The following is a 21,293-nucleotide window of genomic DNA, read 5'->3' on the forward strand; positions in this document are numbered from 1 at the left end:
TGTCTCTTTCTCTCCACCTCTCTGATTGGCGTCTATATAACCGAACCGTTCTCATGTCTCTCTTGGTATTTTCTTGCTTTATCTTACGCACGAGCCGACGTACACGCGGTTGATTACGAGGCTGCGCATAGACCGGACGCTCCCTCGAGAATCGCGATGGACTTCCCACATACTTTCACGCCGCTCGTAAACTGCCGGCCGCTCGACGAATTTTGTCACGCAGCTCATTCCCATAAGCCGCGCGCGTGCACGAAGCGTGCGCCAACAATTTCATTGTTTCAGCGGGATAAATACGTGCGTAATAGAAAAATAAAGTTCTACTATTTGACAGCCACTCGAATAAATCGCAATGGAGTAAATCGTTTGTAATTAATTTCCACAAATTTTTTCTTTTTGTTGAAAGAGCGATAGCTGTCTGTAACAGAAGAAGAATATCGATTCTATAAAAATAATAAGATCAAGTTTAAAAACAGAAATCAAACACAGCTGCAAAATTGAAATTATTTCGATTCAAAGCACAGTCTGATTGAAAAAATAAATTTAATAGAAAATTGAAAAATGCGAAAATCGCGTATAAAAGGGACGCTATAATTTCGAGCCCTTCACAATCTCAGGGGTACCTATAATATTGGAGCGTATCGGCACGCAGCGCGCGCACACGCACGCACGCGTGTGCGCGTGCACACAGGCCGTGATGGTGGCTAGAGAATTCCTACGGTTTTTCGTTCGGTTCCCACGGCCGGGGTGCGTCAGGTGGCTAGCGCGGGGTGCGCGCAACACCCCCCTTTCTTCACCCCTCGAAATAGATGTAAACCCCGCTGAGAAATACACTGTATGGTGGCTCCGCCCTTGCCACCATTTTCGGCACGCATGTTGCACGCGTGTATTCGTGGTGGAATGTCATCCCTCTCCTCCCTCAAATCTATACCTACCTACCTATTCTATTTTTTGTGATTCACGAAAACGACTCTTTTCGTCGTTGACCCGCGACAATTGATGGATCGACCGATGAATTGTGGCATTGTTGTGCTATATGAAAAGTATTTGGATTTTTGAAGAAAGAGAGAGAGAAATTACTTTTCGCTATATTTAACATCTTTATTTTATTTTTAATTTTATTTTCCTCTTTATATATTTTTAAACGTTTAATAACGTCTCTTCTTATATATTGGATGATCCTGAGAGACAGTCTCTACGCGAGATTTTTATATTCTTCGAATACGTTGGCCGCAAAATGTACAGATACCGGTTGCAATATTCGGCGAATTTATCCGGCTGTTACGAGAACTTTTTTCAACCGAGTCATTCGTGCGAGCATCGTGCCGACCGATCGCGAGTGTATTTTTCTTCCAAGCAGACATTTCGGTATCCGCAGACACGTTTTTGCCAGACGGATTGAGCGGCGTGTTGGCCGACGCGGGGGAGCCTTTCCCACGAGAGGTTCAGAAAATAACCACCGAAGAGATCGTGCAACCGGGTTGCCCGTGTCGTTTTATTCTTCCGAATGCTTCGTCTTCAGCAGCCTCTCGTCATGACGTCACTGACCCAATTTCGTGCACGCCAGCGGCATCTTCGTGTATTCGTGAATCCTGTTAAACCAGCTACTCCCCGATGTTTGTATCGGGTATCGAATATCTTTTCTCCCTTCACATCCATCTTATAAATCTTCGCGAGAATATGGATGGCATGGATAGTCGCGGTCATTGTTCACAACGAACGCTTCGACTTTCTCTAATTATTCTTAAAGTCCTTTAATACACACCTTGTATCTGTCTCTACAAATAACTGTAAACTGCCAACGTCGAAATCCCAGATTTCTGCTTTTTCTAACGTTGTTTCATTATATTAATGATTCGACATTTTCCAGTGTGTAATAAAAAGCGTTAAGAGAACGTTACAAGCATCCGTTGTCGTCCGCGATTACATCGGAACCCGCTATATCCTGGAGGGGCAGCCGTTACCGCGGCGAAGGAAAGAAGATAGCTGGATCGGATTGGCGGCCGGGCACGGGATCCTTCCCACGTCGTCGTCGAAACGTGCTGAAAGCGTGCGGTTCGCGTGGCCGTTAGCGAGGATGACAAAGAGAGAGAACAGCGGGCGACTGGGGCCTGGGGCTCCGCAATGTGCGTCGCGAGCCTCCACGATCTTTCTCACGGGCCCAGGCAAAGGGAGGGCGTCAGGTGGACGCAGGACCTCCTTCAGGAAATACAACAGTTCCTTACAAGGATTCGCGACTTCTACCTTCCCACGCTCCTTCAGCCGTAACGGCCAGATTCGGGTCCCTTCCTTCCTTCTTTCCCGTCTCTCCCCTTCTCTTTGCGTCTTTTTTTTTCGTTTTTTTTTTCTTTTGCGCACGAACGCGGTTTCGGAGCAGTTCGAGATGATCGAGACGGCGCGAGGAATGACCGTCCCGATAAGTGTATGCCTGTATGTAAATAATTGTAGGGTGAAGACACTTGTGTTGTAAAGGCATTTCTCTCTCTGGTTGGTAAAAAAAATTATGATCGCGAGAGGAAGAAGTGCGTGACGAGACTGTCTTTCACTCGTATACTGTAACAGCCACTGTGTCGGTCGCGGGTCGCATTTGTCCTTAATTAGCTTTCGTTCAATTTGCGTTACGTTTACAGCTTGCGAACATTGTTGCGCAAGCTGTAAATTTACATTTTCGTATAGGAAAAAAAAGCGAGGGATAAGTGCGTTTTATCCCGAGGCATGGTAGAACAAAGAAACGAGAGAGAGAATAATTAAAAATTTCTCTCCGTCTGCGACCCAGAAAAAGCGCGAACGCAAAAGGTCGTTCGCCCATCGAGCTGACGCTCGTTCCTGGAACAAATCACACAACAGTCGGGATCACAAAAACGCGTATCGATTCGATCGAGGGAGCGCTCGATGCACAGGCTCGTGGCACTTTATTTGCCTTCTACTTTTACTACCAAAGCGCGACCGTTCCAGTTCGGCGATCATCAGAGCCGAGAGTCTTCTCGTAAGAAAACCCCGAGGATATTCAGAGCGTCCCTGGATCGTGTGTCTGTCGTGCGTCCTCTCAATTGTGTGATCTATGGGAATAATCCCATAGATATATCATACACCGCTCCTTAGCGACTTCGTTTCGATCTAGGAACAAAAATCGCCACGTGACTGAACACGTATTTTGCCACAAGGAAATGTTTCCGGAATGAACGAAAAAGATTACGTTTCAAGATTATGACAATTTATAAAATTTTGCATATCTTTAAAAAATTTAACGAATGACCCGATAAATATTTGTTTTATCATTCACGCGATTGATAGAAATCCCGGATATTTTTGCGCAAATTATTTTAATGGTCTCTCGTACAACGTTACGTGAAGAGATGTTACGTCAAGAAATTTTTAAAAAGAAATAGGTTGATCGAAGATAAGCGTGACGAAAAATAAAAAATGTATTACTAATCGTTAAACTCTTATTCTTATCGAAAAGAAAAATTTGAAGAATTTCAGATTAATGGACATTCAAAACTGATATTGCAAACTTTTCATACGTCCGTAGATTTTAGATAAAAGATATTACATGAAATTTTTTTCAACGAAACCTTGTAAGAGAGTTTTCACGCAATTTAAGGGGCGTGTAATTTTATAACCGTAATTGCTTGATGAGATAAACGGATAAGTATCGTCGTTCGATTGATTGCCGGCCGTATTCGAAAATTATATAGTACTTATTGTCGAATTTCTGCAAGATGCATTTCGTCTATATTTGCATAAGGCCCTCGATCCCGCCCTTCGCCTCCCAAAATCGTCGGTTAGCGGCTAAAATGCATAAAAACTGTGCGCGACGCGCGCGCGAACACAAATTTTACGTTACGCGCGAGGCGAACCGTGCATTATCGGAGTTTCTTTTTTTTCTCCGCCAAAACAGGAAGTGCCGGCGGCCGTAATCTTCTGCATTATGAAGATCGTGAGAGCCGATCCAAGGTGACGGACGAGCACGCGTAATCGAGAAGGAGATCTCGAGCGCACCGGCAACCGCGCGAACCACGTGTCAGTCACGCCGCTCTCGCGAAAAGAGAGAAAGAGAACGAGCGAGGGAGGGAGGGCGGGGGAGGAGAGGAAACAGGTTTCCTCGGACAATCCACGTGTGAAGCGGGTGGAATTTCTGAATTTCGTATCTCGTCCTCCATCTAGCCTTGCAAGCGAGCAAGAAGCGCTTTTAATCAATGTTGTAATGAGTGCGGTAAGATCAGTCACTTCTCCAAGAGAGAGATTATGTGTAGCTGGAAAATTATAGTGTATACGAGAGGACGATGTGTTCCATTACATGGCAAAAGGTGCAGTTGCAAATTTAGAAAATTAATTGGCGAAATAATCATCGTAATTATAACTGTGATGGTGTCATGTTATAAATAAAAAGCTTATATATACACATACATAAGACACAGAGACCCGTCTCTTTTATAACGTCGATTACATTTGTAACTTGTGAAATAAAGATTGGAGTCTAATCCGTAGATAATACCGGAAGATCTCTGTCCACGCGTCGGCCACGCTTCAGACGCGATCTGATTACCGGTTACGATCCTTAGCAGTCGCTTCGAATCGTCGCCGTGTCGGTTAGACGTGTATCGACCTTAGACGACCGGGCCCTACAGATCGTGCGTCTCGTGGGAACGGAACGGCCGTCGGCGCTGGAGCGTTTCAGGAAGCTCTTCGTGTTCCGCTCCCGCGAACACCGAGAAGAAAAGTAGGGCTTCTTCAACGGCGGCGACTCCTCCTTACGCTCTGAATTGCTTCGGCGACGACGCCCACGCTCCAATCGGCATTCTCATCTCTCAGGAAAATGGGGACTTTGTTGGGTACGACGGACTTCCGCGCGAGCGCGTGGACGGACCCTGTAATTATAGGCTCAATGCGTGATGTTACTCAATTAAAATTCTTATTTAATACGCGTATCCTTTCGCGACACGTCGAATACATTTCGCGAGACATGGTGTAATTGAAATTGTCAAGCGGTATAAACTGCTCGTCCAAGAAGCAGAAGAAAAGTTTATGAAAGCCCTCGTTATAAAAATTGATTACTTTGTTATAGCAGGTTCTTTAAAAAAGAAATATCAAAAAAATAATCTATTTTTTTCTGGTAAATTCTTCGTGTCTTTGAATTTTTTCTAACGATTTATACCATTAATTTTTATCCCATGACTAATGTGTGCTTGTCATTTTCGTAGATTCGGCATCTTAAGAATGCTTTTAAAAACGGGACAGGCAAAAAGATATGAATTTATTGCAACATTTATTTTATTTATAATTTGTTTCAGATAAGAGAATCAGAAACACATATATCTTATCTTATATTAAAGTATATTGAATAATATTAAAAATATATCGATCAGTTTATATGTATTTGTACATATGGCATCCCAAATAATCGGTAAACTAAATTACCAATCTGCAACATGTATAATGACAGTGGACGATGATGCAATTAAGCGAGTTAGCGCGCCGAACAGAAACCCGAACGTGTAAGTGCGTCCGATCAGCGTGTCGGTCGGCTGCAATTTGTAAAGACGAAACACGCCCATCGTGCTATTAAGCTGATCGAGCCAAGGTGTATCGACTTACAATCGGTTTGCACGCAGCTTCTTTGTGTGTTCATCGCGTATATAGGATTCGCCATTAATTATTTCGAGTCACAAATTGATTACAACGCAATGGAATGTGTGACGATTCCAACGTGCAAACTTTCACCTGCGAAAGTTACTTATTTTTAACGAAGACCACGAGTGCATCGCAAAATTCTAACATGTCGTTCTTCAAAAACGAATACTTTGATTTTTTTTTCAGCCAACTGCGATTTTATCCAAGAATAAAGTGTCTGATCTCTTTGTATATGATATATATTTTTATAGAGGCCTTTATTATTTTATAACGTATGTAATATCATTTTTTTTAAATTCTCTAATGAAAGCAATTATTAATTGTCAGACAAGCATGTTACCCTCTATTGTAACATAATAAATCGTGTAAAAAAAATAATGCAGATATATTTCTTGACTCGAATCATACAAGTATCGAAGGAACAGAAATGAGTGCGCAGTTTCCTCGCTAAAATTGAGGTCACGTTAGCCCCGCATCCAGAGGTTAATCTTCATACACGTGCGTCGTATCCCGGTAATTTACCCGCTTCATTTCTTATCGCGTGCCCATTACGTGCGTGCCGCAGATTGCACGCGAACGCATCATAGCCGATCCAAATCGCGGATGCGAGAGGCGCGCATACGCACACTCACGCGGGCACCGCGTAACGTGACGTGCGCGCGTGATATCGCAAGCGGAGGGGTTGCGGCCACTGACTGTTGCGTCTCGCAGGAGCTTTCTGCGAATGCACGAACGGCAGCGGGACGTCTTTGTCGGGGCGCCGAGATTTCGCCGGAAATGACTCCCGGCGCAGCGGGAGTTGCCACGCAATGTTTGTTTCAGTAATATCCAGGAAACACGCGGGATAAATGGCAGGCCGCAAAAATGACCGAAGCACACTTAGAGCTTTCCCTCTCATTATAGATACTCGATGTGTGTAGAGAATTATCGTTATTATCCAAGTAAATATGTTTTATTATTGCACACGCGATGGAAAAATAAATTATTAGCCGAATCGAAAGATTATAATCGGAATTAAATGTCAAATATAAAACATAAAATGTACGATCATACACAGGGAACAAATTTGATGATATTAATTTAAATCTGTTACATTTCAGCGATTTCATACATTAACAGGGCAGCTGCGGTGTCATGCGTAATTATACTTATGTAACTACATACATGAGAGTCGGCATTACATAATAAAATCTCGTTTACTTTAAAAACAAAATGTTTAAAAAGTTTTATGACAAAATTCTCATTTCAGAGAGACAATATATAATCGTGTACCTATATTATAAAAAAAAAGATAAGTTTATATTCCAATTAAAATATGTCGTTTTTTGTTAGAGAATTTCTACAGAGACATAATATGTGATGTTCGCCGTTTTTTTTTTTTTTTTTTTTTTTTTTTTTTGCGGTATGAATGATTCATCCACGATCAGAAGCGAACCGTATAAATTCGGTTTCTTTAAGTAAACCATTCATCGGCAGCTGTCCGATGGACCGGCGAATCGCGCGTCAGACGCCGCGCCAATTCCGCAATAACCGAATGACTCCATCGTCGGCCCGGCCGCTGTTGCGGAATCCCTTCCCTCTTATCCGCCCTTGCCGCCACCTGCTATCGGTTTCCCGTTGGCCGAAGAGAAGCCGGAGCGAAATTCTCACGATCACGGGGCACCTGCGTTCATTCAAACCGCGATTCCCCGCGATAGACGCTCATGAATATTTATCGGACAACAATGAGACAGGATTTAATCGGGAGAGGACACACGGCTTATATCCCGGGGCCTTATCGATTCTCCTCCCTCCCCCCCCTCCCTCTCGCGTTCCACCCGCTGCCCTGCTGTCCCTCTGACATCCCGTGGTGGCTCGTGCGTATACACGAGGGCGCATTCATTCACGAACGGCTCATTGTGCCGTCAACTGTGCCCATCGTATACGCTTTGATTCCCAATAATTTCGTATTCGTGAATGAAGGGTGGAAGGCCAATAGTCTGGCCGCCGGGCAAAGTTACGGGGGGATAGCGACAGGGGTCCTCCATTCACGAAAGAGTGGTACGATTGCACGTGTTTTACGACGCGTTACGATACCGGCGGATGCGAGACGCTTGATCGCGCGATCGCGACTGGACCGGAAATTGAAATTTTGCGTGAGGGTATGCAACCGAGTCGGTAAAACTGGCCGAACTGCTGCTCTCCCACGGAAGCCACTTGGAGATTTCGTGGTAAACGCGGTCGCGAATATCAAAATTATGCACGAAAACCGAAGACGGAATAAAAAACCTAGAACGTCCCTGAACGCATCTTTCTGCAGTTTTTATAATGTTTCACGTTATTACTGTTGCCCTACCGTGCAACCTTTTCATCCATTACAGATGTTTATCACATGTTTATTACTATTTATTTATTCTCACTGCTTGAAGAGGATTGTGTGTAAATCAATGTATAATCGTATATTAAAAACACGTAAGGGATAGTCGTGGGAATAAAAATGTTATTGTTACATTTAATATTTCTCGTACTAATGTTGTCGTAAATTACTCTATTATAAATATTGACTATTATGTTGTTAAATTTATCTATTTTTAATGACATGCATCCGCATTTTTCTCTTTCCTGTTTGCGTGAATCTCTGTAAATTAGTTGAGAGAAAAAATCTTGGAATTCAATTTAAAAAGATGAGAGCAGTTTCTTACAAAATGTATATGTTTTTGTGTGTATTATCCCCACAAAAAATATATATATTTACGTTAACGCATTCGGTAGCCAATCCTTAATTAAGACAGTAAAATTAATAGATGAGGACAGTGTGCACGCATTTCATTATAATAATATTTGAGCAACTTAATACGCAATGATCACTAATACGTTCGTTTACTTTCTCCCAAGATCTTCAATTATCGAAAGATACCACAGAAGAAACGTAGCAATTTTTAATGCCGATCTCTTATCCTATCATTTGCATTCAGATCACGCGTTGATTAAATCTGTAAGCAACGGACAAGATACATTAAATTAACATTTTAATTTTCTGTTTTATAAATCTCATTCGTTAAATATTTCTGTTAGAGATGTAAATTTGCTTTTTAATCTCAGATCAATATTTATTAGATATCTGTGAAAACGAGACATATTCGTTATAGGATATAAAAAATATTCCTCTCTAAAAAGTACTAATTAAAAATCTTGATTATCTTTGATTATTGAGGAGTCAAAGCTATGGAAACTACTAATTAATTTTGGATTTATTTGGGAGTCTACTGAGAAAAGAAATTTGAATATTATTTCGATCAATAATATTGTATTTTGTCAAATATTGCCGTACATGTTTTATAATTTGTAATTTTAATTATAATTATATCTTTATTATTGGAGAAAACACAGAATAACTTTTTTCACGAGCTTTGATTTAACAGATTTTGGAACAGAATTTTATCTACGATTTTATTCTATATTTCTCGTAATGTATATACTTTCTCTGATTTTTTTTATATGCTATACATAAATAATTCTACTGTAATTCGTTCTTCTGAATTTTGTCGAGAATTAGATTGTTAAAGAAACTTGATAATTGAAAATATGATTTATTATAGTTGTTTCATTTATGATATTGCAATGACGTATTCGAAATGTAACATTGCAAGAACTTTTTGTTATCACAATATAAATAATATATATTTCATGACATCCCCAGCTGTTTAACATTTATCTCGTATATTCGTGACATTCAAGAAAATTCGGCGACTTTTCGAAGGAACTAGACGCGTGCTTGGCACGGCACGCACACGCGTGCACGCGAGTCATGGCGGCGCGCACGGCCCGGAAAATAAGAGGGAGAAGGTGCCGAGGAGAAAGAGCGGGGCCGCGGAGAGTGAGGAGAGAAGGCAGAGCCGATGGTGGCGGTGACGAAGGGAGAGGAGAAGGAGAAGCAGGAGAGGAAGCGAGCAAAAGGGGGCCCCTTCGTCGGAGGCTACCGTGAGAACGAGGCGAGGCATCGCGTCCCACACGGGCCCTTCAGCCGGCACGGGGCCCGACGGAGACCGCAACAGTGCGGGCCCGAGGAGCCGGGGGCCCGCCGCCCGGGCCCGTGCTCGTGACAGAGACAACGACAGGCGCGAGCCTCACACGCGACTCGCACACGTCCGAGCCGCCCGAGCCGTGAACACAAACCGCGTTTTTTTCATCCTCGGCGCTACCTCTCTCCTCCTCCTCCTCCTCTTTCTCCTCTTCTTCTTCTTCATCCTCCTTTTGCGCCTTCTCTTCTTGCTGCTGTTCCCGCGCCGCCGATCTCCTTCTCGTGTTTCCGTCTCTTTTTTTCAAGACTTTGCTGCTACCGCTCGCTCGCGGTGACTTCGCACTTCTGTCTCTTTTTTTTTTTTTTTTTTTTTTTTATTACGATAAGTTTACCTCGCAGAGGCTTCGCGATTTTTTATCACGTCATATTGAAAGATATAAGAAAGCAAAACTCTTCAAGATTTTTACAAAGAGGTTTATTCATTATGATTATACTCTCTTATCTTTTTGCTTTTGAAAAATATGATGTATACAATTTTTTTTTACCGTTCAAAAATGTTATGAATATAAAATATTCAGATTTTTTTATCGTAAAAAAAAGAAAAAAAAACAAATTGCCAAAAGTCTAATTAAACGAATTAAATCTAATATCTTTAAAAATTGCAGAAATGCGTTGTATAAACAAATATACATATAACAGAGAGTAAGAAAAATTATAGAGAATAAATATTACCTAAATATGTGTAGAAAGTAGGGCTAATGAAAATTCAATAATAATAAAATAATAATAATAATAAAATCTAATTCAAGTCAAATATGAAACAAATAAACAATAGGATTATATATTTCACGTTATGCTCAAAATTATACAACTGCTACGTGAATGCTTATTTGACACGTTATTTCTTTCTTGGCCAACTTTCGCCAATACTTTGTTGTTTCTCGTCTTTCAACGCCTCTCTTATCCAACCAAATATCTCGTTCTCTTGTAAATAACGCTTGGCTGTTTTACCTTTTGACCGGCTTTCTCAACGACTTTTCGTTTTCAGCTGAGGATTCGCAAACCCATGCGTTTTCGAACGTTTTCACTTATTATGCACTTTCTCCATGTCTTCCTCGCCCTTTTCGCCGCCTCGACGTTTTATCTCGGGGCCCCGTGCGAAAAAGGGTGCCGACGCCATGGCATCGTTCGTGCGGCAAAGCATCATGCCCAGGGTCCTGGCCTCGCCAATCAACCGTAATAAACTTAAAAAAAGAAAGGGGGAGGTAAAGCGAGCTACCTCTTTTTACGTGCACGCGAAGAAAACCGCGGCTGATCGTAAACGGCGAGCGGGACGGGCGAGGGTGCATCACAAGTTTGCACCACGTGCGTGGGAAATGAGGCTGAGAAACGTACGGCGGAAGTATCGTGGAAGCCGATTTCGCCGGGTAGCGGGTAATCACTTGTAATTTTGGAAAGACGAAGAATATCTTGGGAAAGAAATTTGTATCTGCTTAATTTGAGGGTCATAATTATTGCGTGCAGCGAAAGCTTTGATCCTTTCTTGAGAATGTATTGCGTCCCAAAGAAAGTTTATGCAGAAATTATACAAGGTACGATTGTATGTATGGAATGTTTTCCGTAAATATAAAACGTCTCAGATATTATTAGTATCTCTCTCTCTTTATTTAAAATTTATTTTATTTAGCTGAAATTAAATTTTTTCCGTCAAAAATTTAATCGCAAACGTCATTTCTTTCTTTTTTAATGAATTTTTAATATTTAACTTTAAATGTAACTCTCTATAAGTTTCATATAGTGAAAGAAAAGATCATCTTAGAAAATATTAATCTACATCGGATATACTGATACGTCTACTATATATTCTTCGAAGAAGCTCTTGGGCTCTCCAGGCCGCGCGCGGAAGTTTTTATTTATTCCTCCTCATCGATCATCGCTTCGTGTTCATTGCACGAGTCCCACAGTTCTCGTGTGTCTGTCGATCTACTGAGCGAAGAAGAGAGGAAGAAGGAGCGAGAGCTGTTGGAATACCAGGAAGGAAAACAATAATTAGTTGATGTCACCCGACGTTCAAACCGCCCGTGCAATATCATCGCGTCGTTTCGTTATCGGACCGCGTGTTATCGCATGTGCCGTATCGCGAGCCGCTACGCGAAGCGTGCGAATGTTTACGAGCAGTGTCGGATTTTAATACGTCGGTGGCGTCAATGAAAGTACGCCGAAGAGACGGACTAGTCTCGTCTGCACGTCTCGTGAATGACAGCACCGGATATAATCCGTACACACAAACTATCGCTCTGTCGTAGAAGGAAACAGATCGATGATTATACGTCTTAAGGGGCAAAGACATGAGGTGACGAAGCAATGAAATAAAATTATTTTAAGATTATTAATATATATATATATATATATATATATATATATATATATATATATATATATATATTTTTGTATGGGAATTTTTTGCGATAAATATCGCATAAATCATTTATCGAGAATTCATAATGGATAATAAAAAAAAATATATATAATATATAATGCGATATTTTTCGCAAAAAATATACTGCCGAATCGATGTGTAAATTAATTAATTCAACGCGCACGCTGTTTAATTTCTTTTTTCTATTTCCACCTTTCAATCTTAATGAAACACAACTTCGAAGTTTCACGATATATCTCAACGTGTGAAGTGGTATTCGTTTATCTGTAACAGAAACTCTTGTAAGAGAAAAAGAGAGAGAGAGAGAGAGAGAGAGAGAGAGAGAGAGAGAGAGAGAGAGAGAGAGAGAAGACTCTTTTAGTGCTGTCGTGAAGTTAATCGTTCAATGTAACTCAGAACATGACGACGGTCATCTCTATAAAAATTCTCCGTTGACATAAGCGACAAGGAAAGTTCCAGAAGGAAGCGGCAAGTGCAAATGCAGGCGGCGCGGTGTGTCTGCAGTTTCTGAGCATCTGGCAGCTCCAGTACACATAGATAATCTTAATGAGTTTTGGCTTATCATCTTGAGTGAAGCCGCCGAAATTCTGAGGACGTGACGGGTCTCTTCAAGCCTCAACAATGATGCCTTTTCAGCGTCGACGAGGTGGAACGTCACGCGACAAGAAACAGGATCGACGTTTATCGATGAGATATTATTCTTAATTACTGATTACGAAGCGTCACACAAGTGTGATAAAGTATTATAGCAAGAGAGCGCCGATTTTAAATAATTTATATTGAGAGAGTCTGGAATCTTTTTTATAATATTTTACTCTTTTTGTTTTTTTCTGGATAATCTCTCAATTATTTATATATGTATAAATATATTGATATAATCTTCTATAAAATATAATTGTCGATTAATTATTATTAGTTACGATCTAAATTCTAGTTCTTTCCCTTCTTTTCTCAGATATATCCTGATTAAGGGTGGCAATTTTTGCACAATGAAACCGGTGGTTTTCATAGCCACATTAAGACAACGAGTTGGATGCTAATGAAGAAATAATTACGATGGACTTTTATAATTTAGGCATGCGATAATTTTAGAGTCGCAAGACGTAATTATAGCCAACGATTCATTCGGATTCACGCATTATTGCAAGCATGTATGTATTACTCTTTACAATATTTTTGTCGCATCTACCACGTTTACGACGGCGGTTCTTGCCTTATATTAATTAGCAGTGTACACGATAAAAAAGACGTTATTGCCGATGTAGTCGGTGAAGCGGACACGATACTTGAAAATAATCGAGACACGGTAATTACAGTTCAATATTGAAGTTTTACAGAATTATCATTCAAACTTTATATTAACTATATATTCAAAGAATTTAATATACGATTACAGGAACTCGGGGAAATCTATGCAAGAGAAATTACAACATGCAGTACGATCGTCATTTCCTTGCACCATTTCCTTAATTACAACTCACTGTGCGCAATGTTTCTCGCGTCTTCCCTCCATTAATAAATTTATAGCAGAAATTAGATGTTGGAGAGATTTTATCGAGAAACAGCAGAGCTTGCAATCGCAAGTATCTATCAGAAGGAAAAAAGAAACATTGACGAATGTAACACGATCGCGTTACACAGAAGCGCCAAACGTGCCACGGCTATAATCCCACCTCATTATCGACGGATATGTAGTAATGGCATTCTGATTGAACGTTGCTTGCTTTCACTGAACGCGATGGCTCGTGTTACCGCGAGCGCATTGCAAACTCGGCACGGTTGCTAATATTTTGCAAACAAATTCGACGCGAGTATATATGCTACAGGCGCGCGTGTAAAATTGGTAATCCAATCCCATTTGCCACGCACGGTATTAATTATCGCGTACGACGTAACTTAAACAATAATTTCTAACTGCTCTCATTCGTGGTACATCCCGACCTACCAATAAACAAAATTGAAATTAATTAATAAGCGACAATTGTAATAATTGAGTACTTATTTTCTTAACTGTTCAGGATTTATTATGTGAATGATCATAAAACGATAATTTTAAAATTTAAGATAAAAAAAAAAATATATATATATATATATATATATATATATATATATATATGTGTGTGTATAGGAAAAAATGTTTAAAGATTTTTGTGATAGAATTTGATAGAATCAATTTGATAATATTGACTCTAATTATTTTAACGTGCACAGAGAGGGAGAGCCGGCTCGTGTGTTTTATGTAGTGCATCGATACGCCGGCTGCGCGCATGTGTGAGTGCAACACTGTGAAGCATTTGGAGCGACCTTCCTATCCAAAGTAGCTTCTCCGGAGGGTTCCAAGCTGGGTGAGGGTAGCCTGTGTCGGAATGGTAGCGAAGAGCACCGAGTCAGTTGGTGTAGAGACTCCACCAAGTGCACCCGCTTCTGTGTCTAATGTCAGCCCGTCTCGACCTGTCAATCCGCTCGGCGTGTCGTCGGAATACACACGTTATTCGCTATTTTATTCATTTAAATCTCGATACGTGAAATGTAAAATGTCACGGCGGGACGCCGTAAGACAGTCGACTCGTGTAATTGTAATTGGACTGTTTAAAGAAAATTGACGAGAACACGTCGACGTCGCGTGTTGCATCGCTCCTGTGCGATTAATAATAGATTTTATGTGTGTTTTTTTTTAAATATAATTTTCTACATTCTAAATGATGATTATTACAGACTGCTGTTGGAATTGCCAATTTTAACAAAGGTACATTTTTTACTTCACTTTTTTCTTTTTTGAATTATTATTTGCATTCTCCTCCGTTATCTTTCGTATAAAATTATTTATTTAAAACCCTACGTCTACAAACGAGCTAATTTTCATGCATAAAACTTCTAAAAGCGTAAATAGTATTTTTATCGATTATATAATAATATTAATTTTAGAGACAAATATTTTACATGTTTAAAGTGCTTAAAGTGTGAATGTTAATTTTCGGCTCTTGTTCGGATTTATTTGATGGCTTTCTACATCGGTTCGATATATGCTGCCAATAACGTTCATGTGTTTATTCATCAAATAAATTTATTGGCTATTGGTTAGATAACTATTATTCTATATTTTATCGCGAGATATCCGGTTTAACTAGATTTATTTAACTTTGATGAGACTGTATCTGTTATGTTATAAGTTCAGATATTACATTATTTATTTTCATATGATTAATCGTTTGTAAACAAGCTTAAAAAAGAAGAATATGAACTTTAAAAGATATTAATATTATTTATATTTATCATAGTATATTTACTGAATTAAGCAGATCATTTATATTTGCATTTTTTAATATTTTTGACAATATTTACATTTATAAATTATTGTATACTTATTCCATAACTGCGTTTAACTCTATAATTGATTCTATCCTATGATTTTATCAAAGAGAGCTCTCTCTTTTATTTTATTCAGTTATTTTATTGTTAGTTCTTTTTGCAGTTTTTGGTTTACTTGAATATATCTTCCTCGCCTGCAATGATGTCGTACGATTATCCTCATCCAGTCTCGAGAACATACCAATATAAAAAGGTATTACAACTAATATCAGAGATAAGCTTGAATAATTAAACGTAAAAAACATTATTCTCTTTATATAATATTATTGTGAATTAAAAATATATATTTATATATAATTACATACTTAAAAAAATTAGTATTTATTGACATGTACATACAGCCCACGAGTGATTGTGTAACAAGTTTGCGTACCACGCGTTTTAATCCAAGCTGAAGTTCGCATTCATTAATTGCTGGTGATATCCTTTTTTTTGTTAGCGATAGATTATTTATCGATGCGGTTTGGTGACTGCTAATTAACTTCGTGTTATGTGGTAACATTACATTGATAGCGATAAAACTTGCAAAACGTAGATGTATGTAAAGAGTATACATAATAATTTACGCATTTTTTTAATGATTTTATTTTTTACGATATTCAACATTCGACAAATCGATAGGCAATCGAACCAGGCATTTGCCATATAATTGACAAAGTCAGGTTTAAATTAGGCATACTTTTTTAGTTCTTGCGCGTTTGAATGCAATCAAGATTTTATTCTTTTTTCACGATCATTTGACAGCTGACATCGCATAAATTTATATTCTTTCTTGCGGCTATCTAATCGATAAAAAAATCGATGCGAAGATACCGGTCGCTAATTGATGTCGCTGAGCTCTCGGTATCATGCGGCAAAATAAAGAAGTTTTTTTTTTGTATATATTGCTATGTATTATAAATCAAAAGGATTTCTTTCGTGAATTAATATGCAATTGAAGAACGCCAAAAAAAGTGTTTCTTCATTATTACTTATGTTTCTGTTATTTTAATATTTTCGGCTTTCTGTCACGACTACATTATAAATTAGCAATTGATGATCGAACTTACGCGTCGAGAGATGCAAGATCGAGATGCTAAAATTTCTGCGGTACGCACGGTGTGCGAACGTTCGACGCAGCTGTCATAGAATATTGATTAATAAAATACAACGTGTGTTCAATACCAGATAACGAAGCCACTTTTGGAGAGGAAGAGGCGAGCGCGGATAAACCGTTGCCTCGACGAACTTAAGGATCTCATGGTGGACGCTTTACAGGTAGAAGTAGATTGTTTATTATATTGCCAATATTATACAAATATTTTTTGTTTTATTTAAAATAGTAATTGCATGTTAACAATAACAAAGAATAATATGCAAAGTAAAATTTTATTCTATTCTGCTAGAAAATAATATAAATTAGAATAAAATTAAATAAGATATTATATATAGCAAGAAATTTGAGTTTTAATAAGATGGTTTTACATATATATATTAACATTTTATTTAAAATTAATAAAAATATTTTATTAAAAATATATTTTTTATATATATAAAATACAAAGCAACTTCTTTATTCTCAAATATCGTTTCTAAAATATAATGCTGCAAATTATGCGTATTTAGATGATCATTTCCGTCCAATCTTTGTTTTCTCGCGGTGAAGATAAATTATATTGTTTAAAGTGGCGAAAAGTGGCGAACAAGCATTTTGGAACGCAACAATCTCGGATATCGATACGTGGCCCTGCTTCAGCGAGCACGTGCTATGCTTTTTCTCCTCACACGTCCCGCGCACGAACCTTCCCGCGTTTCTTGCTCGACTCCACTGACTCTATTTATGATACCGAGTGCCTCCCTTCGCGCGTCACCGCTCCCTGCTGCAATTTTACGGATCGCGCCTAGCAGGAAACACATTCTCCGGCCGCAACTACGCGTGCAGGCGACTTTGCTTTTAAATATTCTCTCAGATATCGTGGGAACCTACACCCCGGTGAACGAGTGTCAACAAAATGATATTCAGTGTGCAGTCATGCGGATCGCGTAACACGCTTTATTGGGTGATACGTAGGTGACATTTAAATCTCTTTAATATTATTTAATTTTTATTGCGTCGCAATGTTGGGCTCTGCTCATTACTTTTATGTCGCATGTTTAATTACACAAAATACCATGACACCATGTAAGACGCAACAAGTTAAAACACACTTCAAAAGTCCTCTTTATCACAAAAGGAAAAATTTTGTTTACAAAACATTTGTATACTCATTTAAAGCAACTTAAATATGAAAATTGTATTTCTGCTTATTTTTATCCTTATGCGTGACAGCGCTAGCTCCGTTAGTATTAAATATGAATTCAATATTAGAATTAAAATTCGAAATTGAACGATCACGTTTACCGTTAAAGATGCGAGGTGAGAATATATACGCGGGACTTGAATTTTAAGAAAGAATTCTACCTCAAACATCAGTGCACAAACCGATGACGCATAAAAGAGGGTCATAATTGCGTTTCCTGTACATTACATCTTAAGTGGTATTCCCTACAATGTGCTTCGCCATTGATGGTAATTTGTCGATACCGTCTTTTCGCGCGCGAAACGATCGCGCTTTAAACTTACGTCTGCGTCGGCCATCGTTGCCATTGTACATGTAATTCGCTGAATCAGCGTGAAAGGCACCGTTGATTTCACCATGCTAATTTTCCAACGGCACATTACCCGGTCCAATCGGCACGTTTTGTACGGTTTAATGTTCCCCGGCCGGATGCTATTCTTCTTCTTCTCGCAAAGTGTCGCGGATCGTCGAGCATCAAGCTTCCGATGGTCAGACGCCATCGCGGTTACGATATCCTTTTAATGAGCATTCTATGAATTGCTCATCCTTTTTTCTAATGAGCATCCTGAATGTGACATAAAATAAAGTGCCCCGTAAGCGTCGCGAACCAGTAACGACAGCATTTTAGTAGCAATTTCTTCTAGTCCGAAAAAACTCGACATTCTCCTTCGTGGAATCGTTTCACGATACTTAATACCGGCGGTCGATGAGACTACTCTTGGAGAAACGGAAACATTAACTTCCGTAGAGAGGCGCGAAATTACACGATCAACGAGGCGACAAAGTACAATATAATAACATTGTGTGCGATACATTTTTCGTAATTTAAAAAAATAGCCTAAACAAAATTTATTTAAAAAATGATCAACCGTTTCATATTTATTTATGATATATTTTACATTGTCGACACTTAACTAATCATCTTGCTGAAATTAGCAGGATTAATATTAATTATATTTTTTCTTTCTTTTACTTTGATATTGCTTTTCTGTACCGGTGGTAGATAATTGTTTTTTCTTATTAATTTTTTTATTAATATTTTTTCTTTATATTAGATCTCTTTAATGCGTATTTCATAAACAAAGTATGTAACGAATTAATAAATTTGACAACGCAATGATTGGCAGACCGAGGGCGAGAACATCAGCAAGCTGGAGAAGGCAGACATCCTGGAGTTGACGGTGCGTCATCTGCAAAAGTTGCAGGCCTCGCAGCCCGCCGGATTGTCGACGTCGATTACGAGCAGCGACGAAATTTCCGCGGAGAGCCGCTGGCAATCCGGATTTGGACATTGTGCTGCGGAAGCCTGCAGATTTCTCTCGTCGCTTCCAGGTGAAGCCGCGGAGAGGCTGGCGAGACACCTCGCAGCTGGCCTTCAAACGGGCCGGCAAACAAATTCATCGGTAATTATCGGTTCGATCTGTAATTAACGAGCGACATAATGCGTGGAGAGAGTGGAGGGAGAAGGAGGAAAAAGAAGGATCGAAAAGGGGAGAGGAGGACGGTTAATGAGGCGAAAGTTTCGGGAGCGAGCGAGTGGTAGCGCGGATATATCTTCCGTTGATTACGTCTTGTTTTGCACGAGTGACGATACGCCACACGCCACTACCGTTCGCTCACTCGAGACTTTTAATCTCGAGATATGCATTTTCGACCAAGTATTATGTCGCGCAATTTCACATATGTTCCGGTTTACCGCCGTTATTTGTTGTCACTCCTGATGGCATAAAAGCAGACGCCTTGATAAGCCAGATGCGTTGAATTTATGTCGTCGCATAGAGTTATGAGAGAAAGAGTCTCGCAATATGCAATTTATCGCAGTTACTTTTAATACATGCATACTTGATTGCTGCGACTGAAGATTAAAAAGTGAAAATTATACGTGCAGTAATGATTGTCATAATTAACATCCAATTAATTATTATTTATATAAACTTTCACTTTGTATATATATTTTTTATTTTTTTGTTTACATTGTGAATCATTACATAGTTGAGTATGCATATATTATGCGCTATTATCATCTCTATTATATTTTCGCATTTTTCATTATTGCTTTTTTTACATTTATTATACATTATTATAACTTTCATCGTGATTTCGCTTACAAATTTGCATGACATGGAAATGACATATATTATATTAAATAAAATCATGTTATATTCTCGCGGAAGTATCCCCAAAAATAAGGAAAAAGATATTATCGCGTTCAAGCTGCGGGAATAGCTCGAGTTACAAAGATTTATGATTGCGAAGTGTTAACGACCGCTGTAATGATGACAAAAAACATATTCTCTTCAGCCGAAAGCCAACCTGTTAACGCCTACTCTGGTCAATCTGGATCGCATCGCCAACGTCGTGGCACCTTGTCCCGTCGCCACCTCCAGCGAAATTGACTCGGTGATGCTTTCCGTAAACGTATCGCCGGAGATCAAATCCATGCCTCACGCTGATAAGACTGTCGATAAGATCGGTGATGCGAGCACGTCGACGACAACCGTTTCATCCACGCCTCGATGTCGGGCTACGATGTCGCTCGTTAATGATGACGAGAAATTAACAGTAAATTCCAGCGGCAAACTGAAAAGTCTGAGGGATCGACGGCCAACGACGGCGACAACGACAACGACGAGGAATAAAACGAATGACCTGCAAGACATTAACGCGGATGACGATGAAGAAATTGACGTCGAACGCGTGGATGAACACGACCCTATGTGGCGACCGTGGTAGCGTTCGAATGCACTTCGTAATGAGCGGTCGATGAGATGCTTTCCTTCAAAGTCTGTCTCAGAACATACCGTTATTCATCTGTATATATACCTTGATGTTTTTTGGAGTTGATTTATTCTTGATAAAAATGTTAAAGCACTGATTATATTTTGGACTTATAATGAGAAGTAAACGAAATATATAACACGTGTTTATTTACTTAATTGCAGGCTTATATTATTTAAATATTTTAATTTAAGACTTAATTAAAAAATAGGTCTGATATGTTACATATTATAGAAAATATAACATGATATTTTTTTCTTACAATTAGATTGCAATTAGAAGTTATTGTGAAAAATAGAAAAAATGAAAAAAATATTAGAAATAATAGGGGGAAAGAAAATTTTTATTCAAAGTTAAATTTTCATTCTCCTTGAAGAGTAACTCATTTAAATCTTAGTTTTTATTTAAAATTTTACTTTTTATAATTTTTTATATTAAAAAGTATAAATTTATTACAATTTACAAAAATTCAATGATATTCTCTTTATATTAAATGTTGGTTGCAATACATAATACATATCATACATATACCAATAGAGATTGATAAAGAGATCATTGATAACATATGTAATATTAATATAATAGTCTTGTGTTAATTCTTGTATTACTTTGGTACTTGGCTTTAAATCGTAGAAGATAGTACATATATTTAGAAATTCAGATTATTATTTACAAATAGACTTGTGATATGTTAAACCAATTTTTTATTGTTTGAATATTGTAGAGACAAATGGTTATTGTAATAAATGTGCTGCGA

General features: G+C 38.8%; 1 protein-coding gene across 1 annotated transcript; it reads left to right on the forward strand.

Moving 5' to 3' along the window:
• The first annotated feature begins 14,476 nt into the window (after nt 1-14,476).
• On the forward strand, nt 14,477-20,857 carry LOC140662813 (transcription factor HES-4-B). Its single transcript, XM_072886467.1, has 5 exons — nt 14,477-14,817; nt 15,544-15,633; nt 16,608-16,697; nt 18,886-19,161; nt 20,060-20,857. Exons 2-5 carry the CDS (start codon nt 15,580-15,582, stop codon nt 20,489-20,491), a joined length of 852 nt encoding a protein of 283 aa, XP_072742568.1. The 5' UTR covers nt 14,477-14,817; nt 15,544-15,579; the 3' UTR covers nt 20,492-20,857.
• The last annotated feature ends 436 nt before the right edge of the window (nt 20,858-21,293 follow it).

This window comes from Anoplolepis gracilipes, chromosome 2 (assembly GCF_047496725.1).
Source record: "Anoplolepis gracilipes chromosome 2, ASM4749672v1, whole genome shotgun sequence".
NCBI lineage: Eukaryota > Metazoa > Arthropoda > Insecta > Hymenoptera > Formicidae > Anoplolepis > Anoplolepis gracilipes.

Bases quoted from the DNA above. Each gene is read 5' to 3' on its own strand.
- LOC140662813 (XM_072886467.1), top strand. From the start codon at position 15,580: ATGATGTCGTACGATTATCCTCATCCAGTCTCGAGAACATACCAATAT. The intron at 15,634-16,607 runs GTATTACAACTA...GTTCAATACCAG, and splicing joins GAACATACCAATATAAAAAG to ATAACGAAGCCACTTTTGGA. The intron at 16,698-18,885 runs GTAGAAGTAGAT...AATGATTGGCAG, and splicing joins TCATGGTGGACGCTTTACAG to ACCGAGGGCGAGAACATCAG.